This window comes from Eleutherodactylus coqui, chromosome 8 (genome assembly GCF_035609145.1).
Source record: "Eleutherodactylus coqui strain aEleCoq1 chromosome 8, aEleCoq1.hap1, whole genome shotgun sequence".
NCBI classification, from domain to species: domain Eukaryota; kingdom Metazoa; phylum Chordata; class Amphibia; order Anura; family Eleutherodactylidae; genus Eleutherodactylus; species Eleutherodactylus coqui.
The window spans coordinates 204,965,557-204,988,235 of record NC_089844.1 but is presented as its reverse complement, the minus strand read 5'-3'; the positions used below and the strand labels follow the sequence as shown (position 1 = coordinate 204,988,235).

Sequence of the window (22,679 nt, the reverse complement as noted above, 5' to 3'; positions counted from 1 at the left end):
TGTGACGGAACTGCAGTGTTGCACTGTTATTAACTGCAACAGACCGGTGATTTCAGAGCCAGGAAATAATTTGGCGCAAGCCTGCTGTAACACTTAGCTGGCTGCATATTTATTTGGAGAACTACTACCCCCAGCAGACACAGACCCAGAACACTGAGCACAGTGACAGGCAGGCCAAATAGATTTTTTTTCAAGATTTTTTTCCAAAGGACCACTGCGTATATTCAATCTATAATATATGTCTTCTGGCCCTGCCTACACAGTTCTATCCCTGGAGTATTACTGCAGGGCGCAATGCTCTGCACGGCCTATATACCAACAAAAAAAAAAAGTGCAACACTGCTAAAAGCAGCCTCCACGCTACTGCACACTGTTAGATGTGGCCCTAAGAAGGACTGTTGGGGTTCTTGAAGCCTACACTAACTCCTAACACTCTCCCTATAGCAGCTCCGGCACCAGCAGCACTTTCCCTGATCTCTGTCAGAACGCATCTGAGGCGAGCCGCGGGAGGGGCCGATTTTTATACTCGGGTGACACCTGATCTCCCCAGCCACTCACTGCAGGGGGGTGGTATAGGGCTTGAACGTCGCAGAGGGAAGTTGTAATGCCTTCCCTGTCTTTCAATTGGCCAGAAAAGCGCGCTAACGTCTCAGAGAGGAAAGTGAAAGTAACCTGAACATCGCGTGGTACTCGTTACGAGTAACGAGTATCTCGAACACGCTAATACTCGAACGAGCATCAAGCTCGGACGAGTACGTTCGCTCATCTCTATTTGCTAGCAATTATCTATCAATAGTGTCATGGAATATAAAGTGTTAAGTTTCAGAATGCAATAAGTTTATGTTTCTTACCTTCTATTGGACTATTGACCCTTAAATAGAAGACTGAAACCTATGCTTTGTAGTGCTGGGAACTAGGACTTTAAGATAAGAAGTCAACAGACAAATTAAATAAGGCTGAGCTATGTTAACGGAGAAGACACACAACTATTGCAGAAATGTTGTCTAATGCAACAGCAATATCCTGACTTAGGTAATTCTGTGTCTGAGACGGGCCTTAAGAGCTTTGAGAATATTTGGTAGATGTCAATAAGTCTTATGATCAATAAGTATTTTCACCTTTGTAACAGTAAGCTACGTAACACTAATCTTTGTACCAAGCAACATTTGGATACGCCCTCTTCTTCCTGTATAAGAGTTGGCAATGTTCATAAGAAAGTAGAATTTCATTGCGATTATCACTGGAGAAGTGTCTTGACATAACATGGAGTGATTTCATGCTATTGATAGATAATTGCTCATCACGGGCTTCCATATCTACCAATTTGGCACCTGGCAACGAGGTCATCAGATCGGTACCGGTGTGGTCCGATAACAATAGCATGAAATCACTTCATGTTATGTCAAGACTAGAGATGAGTGAGCACCAACATGCTCGGGTGCTCGTTGCTCGAGTCGAACTTTCCGCAATGCTCGAGAGTTTGTTTCGAGTAACCAACCCCATTGATGTCAATGGGCGACTTGAGCATTTTTGTATATAACCTATGCTCCGCTAAGGTTTTCTAAGTGAAAATCTAGAAAACCCAAGAAAGTGATGGAAACGACACAGAAACGGATAGGGCAGGCAAGGGGAAACATGCAGGGCTGTATCTCAGGTTACCAGGTCCCACTATTAAGCCACAATAGCGGCAAGAGTCCCCCCCCCCTTACAATTTTTACTTCAGACAAACCCTCATCAGCAAGGCACACCTTAGCTAAGCACCACACTACCTCCAACCAAGCACAAGCACCGCCTGCGAGACACACCGCTGCCTCTTCTCCTGGGTTGCATGCTGCCCAATGCCCCCCCCCCCCCCCCCGTACGACCCTGCGTCCGCAGCGCACACAAAAGTGTCCCTGCGCAGCCTTCAGCTGCCCTCATGCCACACGCTGGCCTCATAGCCACACCACCCTCATGTCTATTTATAAGTGTGTCTGCCATGATGAGGAACCAGAGGCACACACTGCAGAGGGTTGGCGGGGCCAGGCAGCGACCCTCTTTAAAAGGGGCGGGGCGATAGCCCACAATGCTGTAGAGAATCGATGAGAAATTGACGTTCCAATCCTGAGTTACATAGCTATGGGGAATCCATGTGCCCACACAGTATTCATTTTGTCTAGGTGTCGCATAGCTCAATCGACACCGCAAGGGGAAAGCCATCTGCACTCTGCCCCCTACCCAAGTCAGTCAGTGTCTTTGTGCCAGACAGGTCAAATACTGTGATGGGAACTAAGTTTGCACCAACATCTTGGGTGGTTCCTAGGCAACCCAAGACATAAACAATAAATAAATCACAGTGGCCAAACGTGGCAGACTTGGACCGCGCCAACGACATAGGCCTCGGCCCAAAGCCTCAGCCATCGTAGGCAGGAAGCGGACTTTCACTGCACCTAGGACATAGGCCTCTGCAATAACCCTCAGCAATCGCGGGCCTACTGCGAACTCCAATGCTAGCGTAGCTGTGTACGTCTCATTAGCGCTGTATCGCTCCTCTAGTTTGTCCCAATGCAGCGCCCCAGATAGCTGAGGTAACGTGAGATAAAACACAGGTTGGCTTCGGTCCACACTGCATGCCCCAGTCAGTATGTGTAATTTACATTGTCACTTGTACGTAGAACTCCGCTATGGGAAGTCTGTGTGCACCCACAGTATGGGTGGCTCCCTGGAACCCACCGACGGGGTGGGTTGAGTGAGTGACAGCATATAAGCCTGCCATGGACAAGTTTGTCCTCCACAGCATTGTCTGGCTGCCGGCATATTTGTAGTGCTTATGGTGGTTGCACCTGTCCTACTGCGATTTTGCTGATGGCGATTGTGCCTGCCTTGTGGCGATACTGCCTCTGGCGACCGTGTCTGCTTGGAAGACTAATGGGTGTTGGATTTTTGACTTTTTCTGTGAATTATTCATAACATTGCAGTGCCCCGAATAGCTAAGGTAACGTGAGATAAAATGCAGGTAGGCTTCGGCCCACACTGCATGCCCTAGTCAGTCTGGGTAATTTTTTGGGTGGCCATGTACGTTGAACACCACGATGGAAACACTTAGTGCACCCATAGTATGCACAGACCCCTGTAATACTCCTGAAGCAAAGGTATAAGCTGACCCCACTAACAGTTATGTTGCAGAAGTCCAGGGAGACCCTATTAACACTTATGTAGTAACAGTATAAATGTACCCCAGTAACATTTCAGTAGCTGCAGTATAGGCAGAGCCCAGTATCAGTTACATTTCAGTAGTAACAGTATAGACAGGTTGACAACACCTATGTGGAAAAGTTTGTATTTTCTGAGACAAGAGAGGGGCATTTGATTGCAATGAAAAGGATATTCAAGGTACTGAAAGTCTGCACTCCTTCTCATCTCAAGCTGAAATATGGAAAGGCTTCATCCATATGTTTTCTGTTGTCTATTTCAAAGTGTTAGCGAAAAGCAATCCAAGTTTCCAGCGACTACCACGCATCTTTCTTAGGAATTACCAAAGATGATCACAAGTAAAGGCCTCATCATCGGTCAGTCCAAAATCATTCAGGGAGTATGTGGTTCTCAGCTGGCCTGCTTCCACCAACGATCGGTGCCTGCTGCTACTCTGTCCCTTGCCCTGCAGGGATGCTGTGTTCTATAGTCACCTATATTCCGATCTCAGCTGTACGCTTATCTTTGGACTTAGCAGTGCCAACAAGTTGGAAGCCACCATTGTTCTACCAGTCGGCTGAAAGCTTCAGCTAGGGATAACGGACTACTACCGCTGTTTTGTTTAGTTGGTTTTCGGAATGTGGCCAGGATGAAGTTGTGGAGTGTCGACCTAGTAGCGCGGTTGTATTTAGTTGGTTTTCAAAATGTGGCCAGGATGAAGTGGGCCGTGGCGGGGGGTGGGCGGGGGGGGGGGGGGTGTTGGGGGCTTTCTTATTGTGTCGTTGGCAGTACGTGTACTGCACACGTGTCCGTGGTTATATGCACCTTCCCAGTAACCGCGTTGGTATAAAAATTGCTGTGACTGTGGACCTACTAGCTCGGCCTCGCCACTGATCATGTCTTAGGAAAGCCTCAGTTTTCACAAGCCTGTAACATCGCCGTAGCAGCAGTATAGGCAGAGCCCAGAATTAGTAACATTTCAGTGGTAAGAGTATAGACAGACCCCAGTAACATTTCAGTAACAGCAGTATAGGCAGAGCCCATAACATTTGAGTAGTAACAGCATAGGCAGACCCCAGTAACATTTCATTTGCAGCAATATAGACAGACCCCAGTAACATTTAATTTGCAGCAGTATAAACAGACCCCAGTAACATTTCATTTGCAGCAGTATAGGCAAACCCCAGTAACATTTCATTTGCAGCAGTATAGACAGACCCCAGTAACATTCCATTGGCAGCAGTATAGACAGACCAAGTAACATTTCACTAGTAACAGTATAGACAGACCCCTGTAACATTTTAGTAGCAGCAGCGTAGGCAGAGCCCAGTAACATTTCGGTAGTAACAGCATAGACAGACCCCAGTAACATTTCATTTGCAGCAGTAAAGCCAAACCCAGTAACATTTGAGTAGTATTAGTAACAGTATAGACAGACGACTGTAACATTTCCGTAGCAGCAGTATTGGCATAGCCCAGCATCAGTAACAACGCGGCGCACCTTGCCGAGCAGGTCAGGCAAGTGAGGGTAGTTTTTAAGAAACCGCTGAACCACCAGATTGAAGACGTTGGCCAGGCATGGCACGTGTGTGAGGCTGCTGAGCTGCAGAGCCGCCACCAAGTTACGGCTGTTGTCATACACGACCATGCCCACTTGGAGGCTCAGCGGCGAAAGCCAGAAATCGGACTGCTCTGTCAGACCCTGCAACAGCTCGGGGCCGTCTGCCTCTTGTCACCTAGGCTTAGTAGTTTCAGCACGGCCTGCTGATGCTTGCCCACCGCTGTGCTGTCATGCCACACCGACTGCTGGCGACGTGCTGCTCACACTTCTTAATTCATAGGTACAGGTTGCGTATGAGGAGAGGGGGGGGGGGGCATAGACCGCCGCAGATACCAGCACCGAGGTAGGACCCGCTATTCTGGGTGTGGGTAGGACGTGGGCAGTCCCAGGCTCTGACTCGGTCCCAGCCTCCACCAAATTCACCCAATGGGCCGTCAGGGAGATATAGTGGCCCTGCCCGCCAGTACTTGTCCACGTGTCCGTGGTTAAGTGTACCTTCCCAGTAACCACGTTGGTGAGGGCACGATTGATGTTGCGGGAGACGTGCTGGTGTAGGGCTGGGACGGCACACCGGGAAAAATAGTGGCGACTGGGACCGAGTAGCGCGGGACCGCTGCTGCCATCATGTTTTTGAAAGCTTCCGTTTCCACAAGCCTGTACGGCAGCATCTCCAGGCTGATTAATTTTGCAATGTGCACATTTACAGCTTGTGCGTACGGGTGCATGGAGGCATATTTGCGCTTTTGCTCCAACGCTTGTGCTAGCGACAGCTGAACGCTGCGTTGGGAGACATTGCTGGGTGGAGTGGAGGACAGTGGAGGTGAGTGTGTGGTTGCAGGCTGGGAGGCGCACGTGCCTGTGTCGTGTGCGGGTGTGAGGGGGGGGGGGGATCTGAGTGGCAGGTTGGGGCACAGGGGGAGGTGGTGTGCTGGAGGCGGTGAACGGCCTTTGTCCCACCTTGTGGGGTGCTTGGCCATCTTATGCCTGTGCATGCTGGTGGTGGGGAGGCTGGTAGTGGTGGCTCCCCGGCTGATCTTGGCGCGACACAGGTTGCACATCACTGTCCGTCGGTCGTCTGTGCTCTCACTGAAAAACGTCCACACCTTTGACGACCTAGGCCTCTGCAGGGTGGCTTGACGTGAGGGGGTGCTTTGGGAAACAGTTGGGGGGGGGGGGGGGGTCTTCGCTCTGGCACCTGCCTCTACCCCTGGCCACTCCACTGCCTCTTCCAACCTGTCCTGCTGCTGCACTTGCCTCCCCCTCTGAAGAACTCTTCTCAGTTAACTTAGCGAACCTGGTGGGATCAGTCACCTCATCGTCCTGCTGCTCTTCCTCTGAATCCTCTGTGCGCTCCTCCCTCGGACTTACTGCTCTTACTACTACCTCACTGATAGACAACTGTGTCTCATCATCATCGACCTCCTCACCCACTGAAAGCTCTTGAGATAGTTGCCGGAAGTCCCCGGCCTCATCACCCGGACCCCGGGAACTTTTCAAAGATTGGGCATCGGTCACGACAAACTCCTGAGGTGAGAGAGGAACTATTATTTCCCAATCAAGGCAGGGGCCCCAGAACAGTTCCTTGGAGTCTGCCTGCTCCTCAGAATGTGTCATTTTCATGGAGTGAGGAGGCTGGGAGGAAGGAGGAGCAGCAGCGAGAGGAGTCAGAGTTGCAGTAATGGACTGCGTAGAAGACTGGGTGGTCGATAGATTGCTGGATGCATATTCTGCCATCCACGACATGACCTGCTCACACTGCTCTGTTTGTAATAAAGGTCTATTAAGTAGACCCAAAAATTGTGATATGAAGCTGGGGACCCCAGAAACTTTCCTCTCTCCTAATCCCGCAGCAGCCGGCTGCAATTCACCTGGACCAGGAACTCGGCCTGTGCCCACACCCTCACTTGAACCTCCGCGTCCTCGACCCTTACCCCTACTCCTCATCATGGCGGATTAAGAATAGAGCAGGGCCCAAATAAATTACCCCACTGTACCGCACTGACAACTGGGCCTTAATTCACCGCACACAGAGACTTGTAGATAGCGGAGGCTCTATGCTGTGACTTGAAAACATTTACCCGCTGTCTTGCGCTGATACCGAGGGGTAATTTACCGCTCGCAGAGACTTGTAGATTATAGAGGCTGTGTGGAGGGGGAGAAGAGTCTAACGCCAGTGGAGAGTGCTGGTAACTGCGGCTATCTCAACCCCACAAAGGAAAGGGTATTGTGAGATGCTCTGCACAGCGGCAGAGCTGAAATACCATGCAGTGGCCCCGGTAATATTACAGTACTGTTTAGCGGTGAGACCTCTGTCTAATACACTGCAGACACAAAACGGTATAACTGAAGTCGTTTGCAGTAGGCTAGGAAATATTTGAGTGCAGTTTCATGGTGAGAGCCGGTTGTACGGCACTGCAGCCTGAGAACGTCTATTGCTGAAAGGCTGGGAACAGGCCTAGATGCGTAATACAAAAATGGATGCACTACAACTCCCAGCAGGCCACAAGTATAATGTACACGGTCAGATGCAGCCCAATGGAGGAGCTTTGGGGTTTTTGTAGACAGGATCCTACTCTAACACTTTCCCTATACTCTGTATAATACACTGCAGACTTAGAACGCTATAGCTGTAATGGCGTGCACAGCCCGAGGTGGGGGGGGGGGGGGCACTACTGCTCCCAGCCAGCCACAACAGTAATGCACACGGTCAGATGTGGCCCTAAGAAGGACAGTTGGGGTTCTTGTAGACAGGAACCTACGCTAACCCTATATCAGCAGCAGCACTGTCCCTATACTCTCCCAGCGTGTGTCTGAGGCGAGGCACGGGCGGGACCGCTTTAGGTACTCGGCGGTCACCTGATCTTGCCAGCCACTCACTGCAGGGGGGTGGGATAGGGCTGGCGTGTCACAGCAGGAAGTGGTAATGCCTTCCCCGCATGTCTATTGGCTAGAAAATGGCGCTAAACATGCAGGGAAGGACATGGAATTGACTGGAGTACATGCTAATGAGCCCGCATGTCTGGCAGTTGACTGTGCATTGTGATGTCATCAATCTGGTGTGACACGGGCCGTATAGAATGATGAATACTGGAGCTTGGTGGCCATCTGAAGTCAGTCTCCACTTCGGACAGTTTAAACAGTATTGTATTGTCGTAAATGTGCCCGGTCATATCTCCGCTTGCTGCATGTGGTGTGCTATATTGTTGCAGCGTGTGCATCTTCCATGCTGGCACTTATAGGATCCTGCCGGTTGGGTAGATAAATTGCCCCTATGTTTTTGATGCGTCCTTACAGAATACTATATTGGGCCTGGGGGTTATGGTATCTATTAGGAAAATATCACTTTTAAGTATCTCCCAGTGTTTACTGAAGATCATTCTAAAGGCCCATTTAGACACAACGATTATCACCCAAAATCCACGCACACGGCAGTTCATGGGACAGTTTTGAGCGTCCGATTTGCATAAGCGTGCAAATGAAGGCTCACGCTGTATGCAGAATACAAGCGGGACCACTATCTCCTCCATTCAGCTGTTGTCTTCTCGGAGCGCTCAGCTGATATCCCGCTAAGCACTCCTAGCGGGGTATGCAGAACACAGCTGGAGCGATTGTCTTCTTCATATTCCGGCTGTGTTCCCTAAGCAGGATACCAGCTAAAACAATAGTATCAGCGGTATCCCGCTAAGAATGCAGCATGCAGCATGGATAAGGCTCATCGTTGTCTTTCAGCTAGCTAAATGGGCCTTTATTGAAACATTGAAACATGTCTGCTTGCGGGGGGGGGGGGGGGGCAGTGCCCGTGTAAGGGTCTAGTACTCTGTTGTATGCATTGCACAGCTGCAGCATGTAAGGGGCTAATGTCTGAAAGTGGCTGGGATATGTCTGCAAAAGTACCAATACATGCACCGTCAGAAGATGTCTGCCTTCTATAAATACGGGTGATTGAGGTGTAGTTGGAGTCCATCCTCTTCAACGGTTAGGAGTGAAGGGTCCTGTTGTACCTTGACGCTGTTGGGGCATGGTGGTCTGGACGCAGGTCAAGACCTGTTGCCTTGTTATGGAGGACAGGGGTTAATGCACCATGTGCAGAGACTGCTGGTGCCGCCTGTCTTTGATGCATGCTAGATTAGTCATGCCTGGGAGTAGGAAGATGTTGTGTGGCTTCCCATTCACTCTGCCAGTTCCCATGTGCATAGTGGCTATATATTCTCACGCCTCCCTTTGCTCAGTGCTGCTTATTCTGGTCCATAGTGGAGTCCCTGGAGTTTGGAGCTCTTCTGTGCTACTTGCAGATAAGTCGCTGTGGGTTCCGTTTCAGTTGCATTTCTGTTTTTCATTTCTGTGTTGCTTTGCTGTTCGGGTTCATCTCTCCAGGGGTCCTTTCAGGGACAGACAGGGCCCAGGAGGAAGAGGCTACTACTCTTCTTTAAGGCAGGGCCCCTTCACCCCACTTACTAGGTTAGGGCCAGGCTTCATCCTCCCTGGAGCGGTGCTACCATTCAGCATAGCATGGTGTGCGGCTCGTTCATACAGCGCATGCGTTCCCTGTCGCCGTGCTGAGTGTGGTACCCTGGTGTTGCACAGGCTTTTCATCAGGGTTATGCATTTCAGTTGTGGTGCACACTGCTCTTCGGTGCATATCTATCTACCAGAGTAGTTGTGAACATCACCCTGCGCCGGTGCTGAGCGTAGTGCTTGTGAACCATTGGGGCGTCACACCCGCAGCAGTCAGGAACACGGCGATCCATGGGCAACCATATATATCCTGGCAATGGTAATGATCTCACCTATGTAGCAGGTTATGTTAGCTCCCGTCTTATACTTCTTGCTGTGTCCTCTTTTCTGCATGAAGAAAGCAGTTTCTCATCCATACCGCTCGATCCTAGGCGGTACGTCCTGAGATGTTTGTATTTTTATTGTTATAATGGGTACATACTGAATACATAGAGGAAATCTTTTATCTCTATGCCTCCAGGCTCCTATCATTTACATGCACATATATATCCTGGGCCTGCTAACCTGAAGTTGAATGCAAATTATATATTCTAATCATAGAGCCTCTGAGGCGAAGCAGGGTAATTTGGAAGTGGGCCCACTCAGCAGATAATAGGCTCTCTGCCTGAAAGAAGAAGATAGTTATAGATTCATAGAATGGTAGAGTTAGAAGGACCCCCAGGGTCATCGGGTCCAACCCCCCGCTTAGTGCAGGATCACTAAAACATCACAGATAGATGGTTGTCCGGCCTCTGAAGACTCCCATTGAAGGAGAACTCCCCACCTCCCGTGGCAACCTGTTCCACTCATTGATCCCCTCACTGTCTAATATCTAATCTGTGTCTCCTTCCTTTCAGTTTCATCCCGTTGCTTCTTGTCTTTCCTTGTACAGATGACAATAGGGCTGATCCCTCTGCACTGTGACAGCCCTTCAGATATTTGTAGACTGCTATTACGTCTCCTCTCAGCCTTCTCTTCTGCTAAACATTCCCAGATCCTTTAACCGTTCCTCATAGGACATGATTTGCAGACCGCTCACCATCTTGGTAACTCTTCTCTGAACTTGCTCCAGTTTGTCGATGTCTTTTTTAAAGTGTGGTGCCCAGAACTGGACCCAGTATTCCAGATGAGGTCTGACTAAGGAAGAGTAGAGGGGATAATGACCTCACGTGATCTAGACTCTGTGCTTCTCTTAATACATCCCACAATTGCATTTGACTTTTTGGCTGCTCCATCACATGGTTGACGCATGTTCAGTCTATGATCTATTAGTATAGCTGATTCTTTTTCTTGGATAAGTGTACATTTCAGTCACTCTGGTTGATGCCTGTTAGACAGCCATTCCTCAGCCTCAGACGGAGAGGAGAAGAAACGTGTGCGGTCACCATCCATATGCTATGGAGTATGGCAGCTGGAGATCTCAGAGTTGCCTTTTGATCCGAAAGAAGGGCGCTCTCTGCTTTTGTAGATCTGCCGAGAAGTCCGGGGAGATGGATTTTGCAGGATTGTTGCATCTAAGAGGGCCTCCTGTTCTGGCAGCTTGTAGGATCACCTCTCTATCCCAGAAGTTGAGCAGCTTTGCCAACAGGGGTCCGGGAGGAGCGCCCGCCTGGTATAGGTGGTTTCATGGGTACTCGGTGTGCGCGCTCCACCACAAAGACCTGTGTGACAGAAATCTGGAAACAAAAGGCGGACGGCTTGGGGAATGGTTCACGGCGGAATAATCTCTGTATTGTGGGCCTGCCAGAACGCACTGAGGGGCAGAGACCGCAGGGGATCATGGAACGGTGACTACGTGGATGCTTCCATGATCCCCTGCGGTCTCTGCCTCTCAGTGCGTTCTGGCAGGCCCACAACACAGAGATTATTCCGCTGTGAGCCATTTCCCAAGCCGCCCGCCTTTTGTTTCCAGATTTCTGCTTTTGGCGTAAGCTCTTGCACAGTCGCTGCCGTCAGGGATACGGTATCATCCAGCACAGAGATCCTGTCCTCTGTACTAGTGACCCGGCCGGTCTCTTAGATTCTGGGTGGCTTGTCTCAACAGGCTCACATCCATTCAGATCTCGAGGATTTTACCCGTAAGGGCAGCAGTAGCTGTCTGCATCGCTGATAAGAGCCGATCGGACAGTCATTGCAAAGTCTGAACCAACCCAGCAAGCGAACTCAAACAGGCGGTTGGTGCAGAGGCCACGTCTCCTGATGCAGATGATGTCGTAGGCTCCGTGTCGGGGGGTTCCCCCCCTCGCAAACATCTTTAGTGTATCACTGGGAGAGTTCTGTCTAGTGGGTCCCATAGCAGAACCACTTCTGCATTTCCTGCCTTTGTAGGGGATTTTGCCAGTTGCTTAAAGCTCCTTAAGTAGACCTGTAAAGGCCCCTAAGACATAAGGAGTATACAGCAGTCTCTGGCAGCAGTCACACAGGGAAGTCGTTCGGTTTGCACTTCATTGATGACTGTAATGAGGGACTCCGGGTCTTGAGAATCTGCAGAGTGTTGCACAGCATGGTGGCCACAGCAGAGGAGGAGTAATGCTGGTGCTTCTTGGGGTGGCAGTAGAAGTGCCACTGTATGCCATGTGCCGGGGACTGTCACAGGTTATGGGGCCTCCTTGTTATACACGGTGCCCTGATGTTCCTGCCGCCCACAGCTGTCTGTTGTGGCTTCTGAGTGGCTCTCTGCTCCGGCAGGGGAGCGCTGATGCAGCAGAGCTCTAGTACTCCCCTTCACCGAAGCCTCCCTGCGCGCTCTCTCCTCGCCCCCACGTGTTTGTGGCAGCAGCTGCACTCCTCGCTTTTCAGGAAGGATTCACGCTCCAGCGGCTCTTTGCTGCATGGCCCTTGTCTCCTTCACCCCTCCTCCGTCTTCTCTCCCACTGCTTCAGGAGCTGACAGGCCAATCGGCTGCACAAGATGGCAAGGGCTCTTGTATTCAGCCAATCAGCAGGGAGAGGGGATGGGCCTTAACTCTAGACAACTGAAAGAAACGCCCCGCAATGACGGCCCTGATCAGTAGTTCCCTCTCTGGTCCGCTCCCTGTCTATATAGAGTAGGGCTCTGCGCTGAGCAGCTATCGCTTTCTGCTTACAACGTAGAAGATGTCTGGTCGCGGTAAAGGAGGGAAAGGTCTTGGGAAGGGCGGCGCCAAGCGGCACAGGAAGGTGCTCCGTGATAACATCCAGGGCATCACCAAGCCTGCCATCCGCCGTCTAGCTCGCAGGGGAGGCGTCAAGCGTATCTCCGGTCTCATCTATGAAGAGACTCGCGGCGTCCTGAAAGTCTTCCTGGAAAATGTGATCCGCGACGCCGTCACCTACACCGAGCACGCCAAGCGCAAGACCGTCACCGCTATGGACGTGGTGTACGCGCTCAAGCGCCAGGGCCGCACTCTCTACGGCTTCGGAGGTTAATAATTCTGCTCTTTCACCATACCACAAAGGCTCTTCTCAGAGCCGCCCACCTCTTCCAAGGAAAGGCTGTAATCCAACTCCTTGTGGGGTCGTCAGCAGCGGTGATGGTCTATGCGCTCTGACATGATACAGCGGGGGTGTAGCAGCCTCCCCGTCAGGGTGCGCTTCAGGCTGCGGTCACGGCACGCTTTTAAACCCCTTAACCTATTTAGGGCAGGCAGGTTATGTTTATAATACGCGAGGAGCTGGGCCTGAATTAATGAGTGCGGTGAAGGGTTAACAGACCTGCCGTTGGAGGTCGGGTGGTTTTAGTGCCGCCTATGGGCGGGGCTATAGTCAGATTCTTCCCGCTCATTGGCTGATCACCGGAGATTTTGAACTTCCCGCTCAGTTGATCGCGTCTCCCGCTCTTCCTGTCCTCCATCCATGTAACACGTGTAATCAGTGACCAGGCCGTCTGATATAGAGGCGCTCGGGGCTGGAGGTAAAGAACCCTCAGATACACCCCCTAATCCCAGCCCTACGACGGGCGGTGGAATCCTCTACCTGCTCCACCAGTAACGCAAGAGGACGTCTAATCCCTGTAGGTTTACTATAATCCAAAACCAGCCTGTGCCGTGCAGGGCTCTGGGAAAGCTGTGTGATATAGCTACACCTCCATAAAAAGGGCATGGCCGTGAAGAACTGGGTGACATGATGAGCGCACTTCTAAGGGGGCGACCGTGCAGAGCTCTGAGAGAGCTGGATGATGCGGCTGCAAGGCTTTGTAAGCATACGACCCACGCAGGATCCTGAGAAAGCTGGGTGTTCTATCCGAAACACAACTGAAGCGTTCTGATTCTTGTATATACGTGACCTAACAGAGGACTCTGTTAACCCGTTATCGCAAGGACTGGTGAGCGAGTCCTACAGCCGCCCGTCCTCTGGACATGAGGTCACCTAGAGCAGGACGATTGTGCGCTTCTGCCGGTGACAGGGATGGCCACATTGGCATCCGCCCCAATCTCTGCCTCCTTGTGGAAAGTCCTGTACAGTTAGTTTCCCGGTGCAGCCGGCGTACCGGCCGCCGAGTATCACAGCATAGAAGCGGCGCAGCTCTGTTGTAAGGAGCATGTGGGTGGCTCTTAGAAGAGCCTTTGGTTCTATGGAGGGATCGGCGCGATCACTTGCTCTTGCTCGTCTTGCTGCTCTCGGTCTTCTTGGGCAGCAGCACGGCCTGGATGTTGGGCAGGACGCCTCCCTGGGCGATGGTCACCCCACCGAGCAGCTTGTTCAGCTCCTCGTCGTTGCGCACAGCCAGCTGGAGGTGACGGGGGATGATGCGGGTCTTCTTGTTGTCCCGGGCTGCATTGCCAGCCAATTCCAGGATCTCAGCGGTCAGATACTCTAGCACTGCTGCCATGTAGACCGGAGCGCCGGCGCCCACCCTCTCAGCGTAGTTGCCCTTGCGGAGAAGCCTGTGTACACGGCCGACAGGGAACTGCAGCCCTGCCCGGGATGAGCGAGTCTTGGCCTTAGCACGGACTTTGCCTCCTTGTTTGCCGCGTCCAGACATCTTCTAGCACAGGAAAGCAGAACAAGGGAAAAAAAACACTTCGGAAGTAGTGATAAGGAGAAGAGCCCTTCTGTTGATTTTTATAACCTGCTGCTCCGCCCTCCTCTCTTCTAATTGGGTAGATTTCAATCCACGCAATAGAGGCCAGACTTGAGGAAGAACCAATGAGCGGCACTGGGCGTGGCTAATGACGCTCACAGGGGTCACATGCTTTGCTGCTCCAGTAGAACAGCAAGCAGACGGCGGTACTCATTTGCATGGCCCCGCTATAAATACCGCAGCGCTGGGAGGTGCAGGAACACTGTTCTCACCAGTTGGGAAATTATCTCTACGTTATCATGCCTGATCCCGCCAAGTCTGCTCCAGCGCCCAAGAAGGGCTCCAAGAAAGCCGTGACCAAGACTCAGAAGAAGGACGGCAAGAAGCGTAAGAAGACCAGGAAGGAGAGCTATGCCATCTACGTGTACAAGGTGCTGAAGCAGGTCCACCCCGACACCGGCATCTCCTCCAAGGCCATGGGCATCATGAACTCCTTCGTCAACGACATCTTCGAGCGCATCGCAGGGGAAGCCTCCCGCCTGGCTCACTACAACAAGCGCTCCACCATTACCTCCCGGGAGATCCAGACCGCCGTGCGCCTGCTGCTGCCCGGAGAGCTGGCCAAGCACGCCGTGTCCGAGGGCACCAAGGCCGTCACCAAGTACACCAGCGCCAAGTAATCTGTTCCGTGGCCCGCGATCACCCTAAAGGCTCTTCTAAGAGCCCCCCACCCCGTCTACAGCAGAGCTGTCACCTCCCGGTTGTGTAGGGAGCATCATCGTTTGCTCCTCTGTAGCAAAGGTTGTGTACACATCGGCTCGGTTACTTAGTCCCCTGCGTTGCACAACTCGTCTTTGTCTCTGTGTACCGGAGTTGTTCTCTGTCTATGTACTGGATTTGAGGAGATCTTCCCTGCAGCGCTACACAACTGTATCTCTGTCGGGGGTCGCGATGTTGATTGCGCTGCAGATTAGGGATACGTGCGGTGACCGAAGCCGCGCTATGCGGACGCCTCCATAGAGGTGGGCGCTACGTGGATTCGGTGATGCGGCTGCGGACAATTAGCCATTAGAGAAGCGGCAGCGTTTTTGCCACCGAGGTACCCGGAGCACAGTGCGCCCATGACTGGATTATGCTGTGGGGTCGGCGTGGTGGCTACACGAGGCGGTCGACGTCGGAGGGGGATGCCGACAGCAAGTAGCAGCTGTACTGGAGTGCTCGGAAGGCAGAAGACTACAGGGGATATGCGGGTCTGCGCCCTAAAGCAGTGGGGTGCACAAAGGGAAAGGGGTAGTAGGCAGACGACATGCTGGGGGCTGTAGTACATTGTAGTGGGTAGCGGAGGCAATCGGGGATGCCTGAAAATAAGAGGCTTGAAGCACTGGGGGTGCTAGGAAAGGTGAAGGGGGCCAAGAGGAGAATAGCCTCACCTTCACCAGCTGCTTATGTAGAGACGCCCATGCCCCTTTTGAACCCTTTTATCGAAGTTGCCATCAGCCACGTCCTCGGGCTGACAGTTCCACACACTCACTGCTCTTACAATGAAGAACCCCCTTCTATGTTGGTGTAGAAACCTGAGGGGACCACAGTGACAGCGGAACCGGAGAGGGGATGGCAGTCCGGCAGTCACCAAAGTGGCAGCCTTCCCGGGTGCAGGGACCGTGGGGAGCGAGAACCAGAGTGGCAGTGCCCGGATAAAGCCGCCGCAGGGGGACTGGGAGCATTGACCAGAGTGACAGAGGCCGCATGTGGAACAGAAGAGTACCGGGAACCAGAGGGGCAGTGCACCGGCTACAACAGCCGCATGGGGAACGGGAGCGGAGAGCAGAGTGGCCGCGGAAGCAGAGACCATCGTGGCAGCGGCCGCAGATGAGCGGAGATGGCAGTCTGGCGTGGAGAACAGCGGGCATCCCCTCACAAAGAGGCGCAGACTGTATTTCTCAGAGACGTGCAGGGCCACCCTCTTCCCTAGATTAATTTAGTGCTCCGGCTATATCCCCCAGAGTCCCGCAATGGGAAATCAGTGCAGCACTCTGGGAGAGCTGGCTGCTATGACGGCAATTCTATGTAAACAAAAAAAAGTCTCCGCGGGTCCCTAGGAGAGCTTGGTGCAATTGCAGCACTTCTATATGAGAGAGGACGGCCGTGCCGGACGCCTCCAATATGGTAGCACTACACGGATTAGCTGGCAGGCCGTATGCTTTAGTCCAAGGAGGACATACAATCAGAACGCCGCAGCCTGCTTCCTGGTAGAAGAGACGATTCGCTGACATTAGGGGAGTCATCTTTAATAGAACGCTTACATCTCTGTTATTCGCAATAACTGAAGTATGTATGTGCGCATCTAGGCATTTATTCACTTTGTCCCCGCCCCCTCTCTCGAGTATTAGTAAAGACAACTCATTTTAATGATACAAAGACCTTGCGGGAAGACGTCATGAGGGGAACACGGCTGACTATAGCATACGCAAAGAACAAAAATGGGCATAAAGGTGGGCACCCAAAAGTGTGATTCAAAGGGTTAAATGCTTTGAGCCACTAACAATGCCAACGCATAAGGGGTGATGGCAGGCATCAGATATAGGGCGGATTACACGTATCAGAACAGATGGGCACTCAGACATCAGCGGCGACCCCCCACAAAAAGTTGTATTACAGCCTTTCCTTGGAAGAGGTGGGCGGCTCTGAGAAGAGCCTTTGTGTTATGGTAAAAGAGCAGAATTAACCTCCGAAGCCGTAGAGAGTGCGGCCCTGGCGCTTGAGCGCGTACACCACGTCCATAGCGGTGACGGTCTTCCTCTTGGCGTGCTCGGTGTAGGTGACGGCGTCGCGGATCACGTTCTCCAGGAAGACTTTCAGGACGCCGCGAGTCTCTTCATAGATGAGGCCGGAGATACGCTTGACGCCTCCCCTGCGAGCTAGACGGCGGATGGCAGGCTTGGTGATGCCCTGGATGTTATCACGGAGCACCTTCCTGTGCCGCTTGGCACCGCCCTTCCCAAGACCTTTCCCTCCCTTACCGCGACCAGACATCTTCCACGTTGTAAGCAGAAAACAATTGCCAACTAGTTCAAGCGTCCTCCCTTATCTACGCGACGAGCGGACCAGATTGAAAACATTAACACATGACGCAAGTTTAGGCGTTCCTATTGGGGCAATTACATGTTGGCCGCTCCCCTCTCCTTGCTGATTGGTTTAACACGGAACCGTTTGGAATTTTGAATTTGCCGCGTATTCTTACAATTCTTAACAGTTTCCCGGCCGGTTCCCAATCCCATTATGCGGTATTAATTAGTATAGTTTTGTGTATTGCGGTCTTTCTTCTTCGTACAATGAGATAATATCCACATAAATACATCATCAACACTAATCCCTTCCCGGCCCACAGGCACAGATAGATGCATCATACGGACACGTTTGATCAACCACGTTCATAACAGTCTGCCGGGGATTCAAATCTCTTTCTACTACATTTGAAAGATGGGAGAATGGCATTAATTAATTGAGGAACTGACTAGGTCACTGAAGGGGTTAACAGACCACCTCCTGCTGACGACAGAAGATTATTGGGGAGAAGCGGCACCAGGGTACACCGCGCACAGGCTGGCTGTGAACCCGAGTGGGGGAATCGGAAGAATGACAGCGGAGGACAGGATGCAGCTCGTTTGAGGAGGATTTGGTGGCTCTGAAAAGAGCCTTTGTGTCCCACGCGGTGCCCAGAGCAGATCTAAGCCCTCTCTCCGCGAATCCTGCGGGCCAGCTGGATGTCTTTGGGCATGATGGTGACCCGCTTGGCGTGGATGGCGCACAGATTGGTGTCCTCGAACAGTCCTACCAGGTAAGCCTCGCTGGCCTCCTGCAGGGCCATGACCGCTGAGCTCTGGAAGCGCAGGTCAGTCTTGAAGTCCTGGGCGATCTCTCTCACCAGGCGCTGAAAGGGAAGCTTACGGATCAGCAGCTCGGTGGACTTCTGGTAGCGACGGATTTCACGGAGAGCCACTGTACCTGGACGGTAGCGGTGAGGCTTCTTCACTCCGCCGGTGGCAGGAGCGCTCTTCCTGGCGGCCTTCGTAGCCAGCTGCTTGCGGGGAGCTTTCCCTCCGGTGGACTTACGAGCGGTCTGCTTGGTTCTGGCCATAGCTCTACTGTAGAGATGCACACGGATGTGATATGATGGGAGCCGTAGAAAGAGCAGAGCCTTTATACCCTACTTGCTCTTAGAAACAACGCCCCCTACATCTCATTGGCTTTTTCGAACAAACCACTAGCCCGCCAAAACGCTTGATGCCCGCGACCAATCAGCGTTCGGCAGAGGCTGGCCCCACCTCACCCTATCAGGCCACTGCATGATACGTACGGGTGTCTGTGAAATCATGTTCTCAGCTGCTTCCCTGCATTGATATGTCCGCAGAAACACACACTCCACGCTGCACGGCAGTCTCCCCCATTAGAAGCTGCGCTGCTTTTATGGGAAATGCATTAGGTCGGCGAGTCCCCTCCCTCTTCACACTCAGCCCGGCATCCATACACGCATTGTATAGGTCACAGTGCCCCACAGGAACGGGGATGATGCAGCGACAATGTCTCGTATTACTCCCCCTCGCTCCCTAGACTCCCAACTGATATGAAGTCCCCTGTAGCCGCTATGGGGGCGCTGCTATCTAGAACAGAATTCGAGGCAGTGATAATACAGCTCTGCGGTGAGAAGGTGGCGGCTCTGAAAAGAGCCTTTGTGGGGTAAATGCATGGGCGGCTTCAGCTTATTTCTTAGCCGCACTCTTCTTGGCTTTAACAGCCTTCTTAGCCGGACTCTTGGCAGCTTTGGGTTTGGCCGCCTTCTTAGCCGGACTCTTCGTCACCTTCTTGGGCTTTGGGGCGGCCTTCGGCTTTGAGGCTTTCTTCGGGCTCTTGGCCACTTTCTTGGCGGCGGCCGCTGCAGGTTTCTTTGCTTTTTTCGGGCTTTTGGCCGGAGCCTTCTTGGGCTTCTTAGGAGATTTCGCCGCTTTCTTGGCTCCAGCGGGCTTCTTGGGCTTGGCCGCAGACGCTGGCTTCTTTTTGGCCGGCTTGTCCTTAGGCTCCTGCTTCTTGTTCAGCTTGAAGGAGCCGGAGGCGCCGCTGCCTTTCACCTGGAGCAGGCTGCCCTTGGTGACCAGAGACTTGACGGCCAGCTTCAGGCGGCTGTTATTCTTCTCTACATCGTACCCTCCGGCAGCCAGAGCCTTCTTCAGGGCGGCTAGAGACACCCCGCTGCGCTCTTTAGAGGCGGACACGGCTCTGACGATCAGCTCCGACACGCCGGGACCGGAGGACTTCTTGCTTTTCTTGGCGCCCCCTGCGGCGGATTTCTTCGGCTGCTTCTTGGATTTGGCAGCCGGCTCGGCGGCAGGAGGAGCGGCGGCTGGCGCGGTTTCTGCCATTGTGTGCTGCGGAAATCAAATAGTAAAACTCTCCTGGAAGAGAAATTCTGAGAGCGGCGCTGGTGGCGCCTCTTATATGTACAGCGGCCGCGCTCTGATTGGCTCGTGAGCAGGCCCGTCCTGAGCTGCTATTGGCTGACACTGAGCACAGCTAGTGCCTTATCCCATCCGTGCCTCCTCTCCGCTCCGTTCTCCTCTTGTGCTTCCCTGCCCGGGATAAGAGTCCGTTACCGGTCAGAACCGGACAGGAGAGCTCGCTTTCAACGTGACTCCTCACTCTCTGACATCTCATGCAACCGTTTATAGCCGCCGCTGGCGGAGGTTCCGGGGAGGAGCGGAGAGGAGGCCACGAGATCTTCGCCATAGTTCTCCCGATCTCCACATCACCGCGTATCTGCGGAGATAAAACCGCTGCGGGAGCGCCTTCCCTCTATTCCCGGCCCTTGTCACCATCCCCGGGATCTACTCCACAATCTCCATCGTGCAGAAGCTGATTGCACAATGCGAGGACGACCTGGAGCTGCCGAGAGCCCAGAGGTGTAGCACAGGCTGCGCCTCCGCTCACTGCCAGCTCCCGGGTGCTGAATGTATACTGTATATACTGCAGACTGCTCTATACTGCGGCGCAATGTAAGATGAGGAAACCCAGTACCCCCCTGTACACTCAGACGATCGGGAATGCCACACGTTATCGTCCCTTTAATACCCCGGACATGATGGGTGTGGTTGTCCACAAGAAGAAGCGATTCTTCTTCTCTGCAGGTTCATCTCCTCCCGCGGGCTGCTGCCCGTTCTATATCATCCCAGGGATACGATGTGCTGGACGTGACGGTCATTGCATCGGCTCTGTAGTTCCCATCAATCGTTGACGGTGAAGATGGAACTTGGGATTCTGCTGCAGAGCGGTGGCATCTAACAACGCTCTAATCGGGATGTAGATCGCCAAGAAATGACGCCTGAACAAAGCCTTCTACCCGCGGTTCTCCTGCAGCCGGCGATGGCCTGTCAGTCACTGATGTCCGAGAGGAGCAGTGATACAGCGGGACTCTCAGCGCCAGATCCAGTGCCGCAGTCGGTGACATCGTACAGAACCCGCAGGGAGGGTTGCACTGTAGATCCCCGGGGCAGCAGATGTTGTACAGTGTCCGCTGGGATTCCTATGGCAGAGCGTGTTGGTCCAGAAAGCTTTCACAGACCCTGAAGGACCACCGCTACTGTGAGACCCCCCGCTTCCCCCACAACCCGGTCCCATATACCCCTCCAAATCGCTAATCAGCTCTTCTATTTAGCGCCCAAGGAGGCTACCCAGAAAGAGAGCAGTGCAGGGGCAGCTAGTGGAGCTCTTGTAGGCAAGCCGCTGCTCCGGCCGAACAGCAGCTCACAGTCATCGGCAGAGCTGGCCACCAGCGGCGCCATGGACAGCGAGAGCGGGGTTCGCCGTGGCAGCGGCGACAATGCCATCGGTGTACGGGAGCGGAGGACAGCGCGTAGGGTGACAGCGGCGCCGGCTGCTGCGGCCGACGGGGACAGGAGCTGGGAGCAGACAAAGCTGTCCAGCGGGCGCCCGGGGGGGGAGCGTAGATGTCAATCCGGCGGGGAGATGTGTGAGACAGGACCAGAGATGGGAATCCGCCTGGGAGATATGTGAGCGTGCCAGGGGAATGGGCGGTACATGTGGGGAGGTGTGTGTGCGGCAGCCGGTCCACCGCTGTGCCCCTCGCCTAGACGTACCATCTAACTCGGGGCTCCCAACCCATGTTTCCACCCTTACATCCGCTGGAGACATAATGCACCAGGGCCGCTCAACTGTAAGTGAATAGGAGCAACGCAGATGGTACGGCAGCAGTACAACTGTAGCTGAGCTCCGTCTCCCGGCCGGCCTCCAGCTTCCTTCTCAGTGCAGTAGGGTCACTCCGGCTTTGCTGCACCTCATGCCCTCCCATGAACCTTCCTCCGGGCAGGTGTGAGGGGAGGGGGCAGCGCTCTCTAGGACGGGCTCTCCTAGCTGCCTCGGACGCTGCTCTTGTTCTATGTCTATGTGATGCCTCCGTGGGGAGGAGAGGATAATAAATACCATCGGGTGCCATCAAGAAGCTTCACGGAAGACAGCTTCCTGTCCGGGCTGCCCCATGCGTGACTTCCCACGGGACACCGGCCTAGCTATGTACATTTAACCCTTAACCCACTAGTCTCCGGTCACTGTACCTACCTGCAGTCATACATGTAAAGGCAGTAGCCGCAGTACACAGTGCGGCCGGTGGGTCAATAATCTGCTCACAATGAACAACATGGACATACAATGGAGAACAATACAATAAATGAGTTCTGAGTGTAATGTTTATGTAAAGGTCACCGTGTCCGTACAAAGGTTCTAGTGTTCTTGTGTCACATTGTGTGCAAGTAGTAGCGGCAAAGGGCAACCTTTAGGCTGATATCTTGTCACGGAGTGTTGTTCAATCTTTGGCAATCCGGACTGATGCCCCAATAATAGTCGGCCCTGATATATGCACCCCGTCTACCCTGATAACCTGCCTCCATGACCTTCACATCTTGGTGGGATCGTCCACCTTGCTCATGGCTGAGGGCACCAAGGTTTTCCGGGAAGTTACCACGATGGCTGAGCAGAAAATGCCCCTCGCTGCTGATGTTGCAGCATTGTGTAGCTCCGGACAAACTGCGGCCAAACCCTCAGTAGCAAGGCACACTTTAGCTAAGCACCACACTACCTCCAACCAACACAAGCACTGTCTGCGGGACACACCGCTGCCTCTTCTCCTGGGTCACATGGAGCCCAGTAACATTTCCGTAACAGCAGTATAGGCAGAGCCCAGTATTAGTAACATTTCAGTAGCAGCATTATAGACAGACAATAGTAACATTTCCGTAGCGGCAGTATAGGCAGAGCCCAATATTAGTAACATTTCAGTAGTAACAGTATAGACAGACCCCAGTGACATTTCCGTAGCAGCAGTATAGGCAGAGCCTAATATTAGTAACATTTCAGTAGTAACAGTATAGACAGACCCCTGTAACAT

General features: G+C 52.8%; 4 protein-coding genes across 4 annotated transcripts; 1 reads left to right on the top strand and 3 right to left on the bottom strand.

The window, feature by feature from the left end:
- Nucleotides 1-13,747: 13,747 nt before the first annotated feature.
- LOC136577758 (histone H2A type 1-like) lies at nt 13,748-14,219 on the bottom strand. The gene has a single exon (XM_066577681.1). The coding sequence runs from the start codon at nt 14,186-14,188 to the stop codon at nt 13,796-13,798; it is 393 nt and encodes a 130-aa protein (XP_066433778.1). The 5' UTR covers nt 14,189-14,219; the 3' UTR covers nt 13,748-13,795.
- A 307-nt stretch (nt 14,220-14,526) lies between these two features.
- On the top strand, nt 14,527-14,913 carry LOC136577757 (histone H2B 1.1-like). Its single transcript, XM_066577680.1, has one exon. It carries the CDS (start codon nt 14,527-14,529, stop codon nt 14,905-14,907), a length of 381 nt encoding a protein of 126 aa, XP_066433777.1. The 3' UTR covers nt 14,908-14,913.
- Nucleotides 14,914-17,902: 2,989 nt separating this feature from the next.
- On the bottom strand, nt 17,903-18,365 carry LOC136577756 (histone H3). Its single transcript, XM_066577678.1, has one exon. The coding sequence runs from the start codon at nt 18,363-18,365 to the stop codon at nt 17,955-17,957; it is 411 nt and encodes a 136-aa protein (XP_066433775.1). The 3' UTR covers nt 17,903-17,954.
- A 604-nt stretch (nt 18,366-18,969) lies between these two features.
- Nucleotides 18,970-19,659, bottom strand: LOC136577755 (histone H1B-like). Its single transcript, XM_066577677.1, has one exon. It carries the CDS (start codon nt 19,642-19,644, stop codon nt 18,988-18,990), a length of 657 nt encoding a protein of 218 aa, XP_066433774.1. The 5' UTR covers nt 19,645-19,659; the 3' UTR covers nt 18,970-18,987.
- Between the last annotated feature and the right edge of the window lie 3,020 nt (nt 19,660-22,679).

What these genes read in the sequence shown, in the direction of transcription:
- LOC136577758 (XM_066577681.1), bottom strand. Translation starts at nt 14,188, where the DNA reads ATGTCTGGACGCGGCAAACAAGGAGGCAAAGTCCGTGCTAAGGCCAAG.
- LOC136577756 (XM_066577678.1), bottom strand. Translation starts at nt 18,365, where the DNA reads ATGGCCAGAACCAAGCAGACCGCTCGTAAGTCCACCGGAGGGAAAGCT.
- LOC136577755 (XM_066577677.1), bottom strand. Translation starts at nt 19,644, where the DNA reads ATGGCAGAAACCGCGCCAGCCGCCGCTCCTCCTGCCGCCGAGCCGGCT.
- LOC136577757 (XM_066577680.1), top strand. Translation starts at nt 14,527, where the DNA reads ATGCCTGATCCCGCCAAGTCTGCTCCAGCGCCCAAGAAGGGCTCCAAG.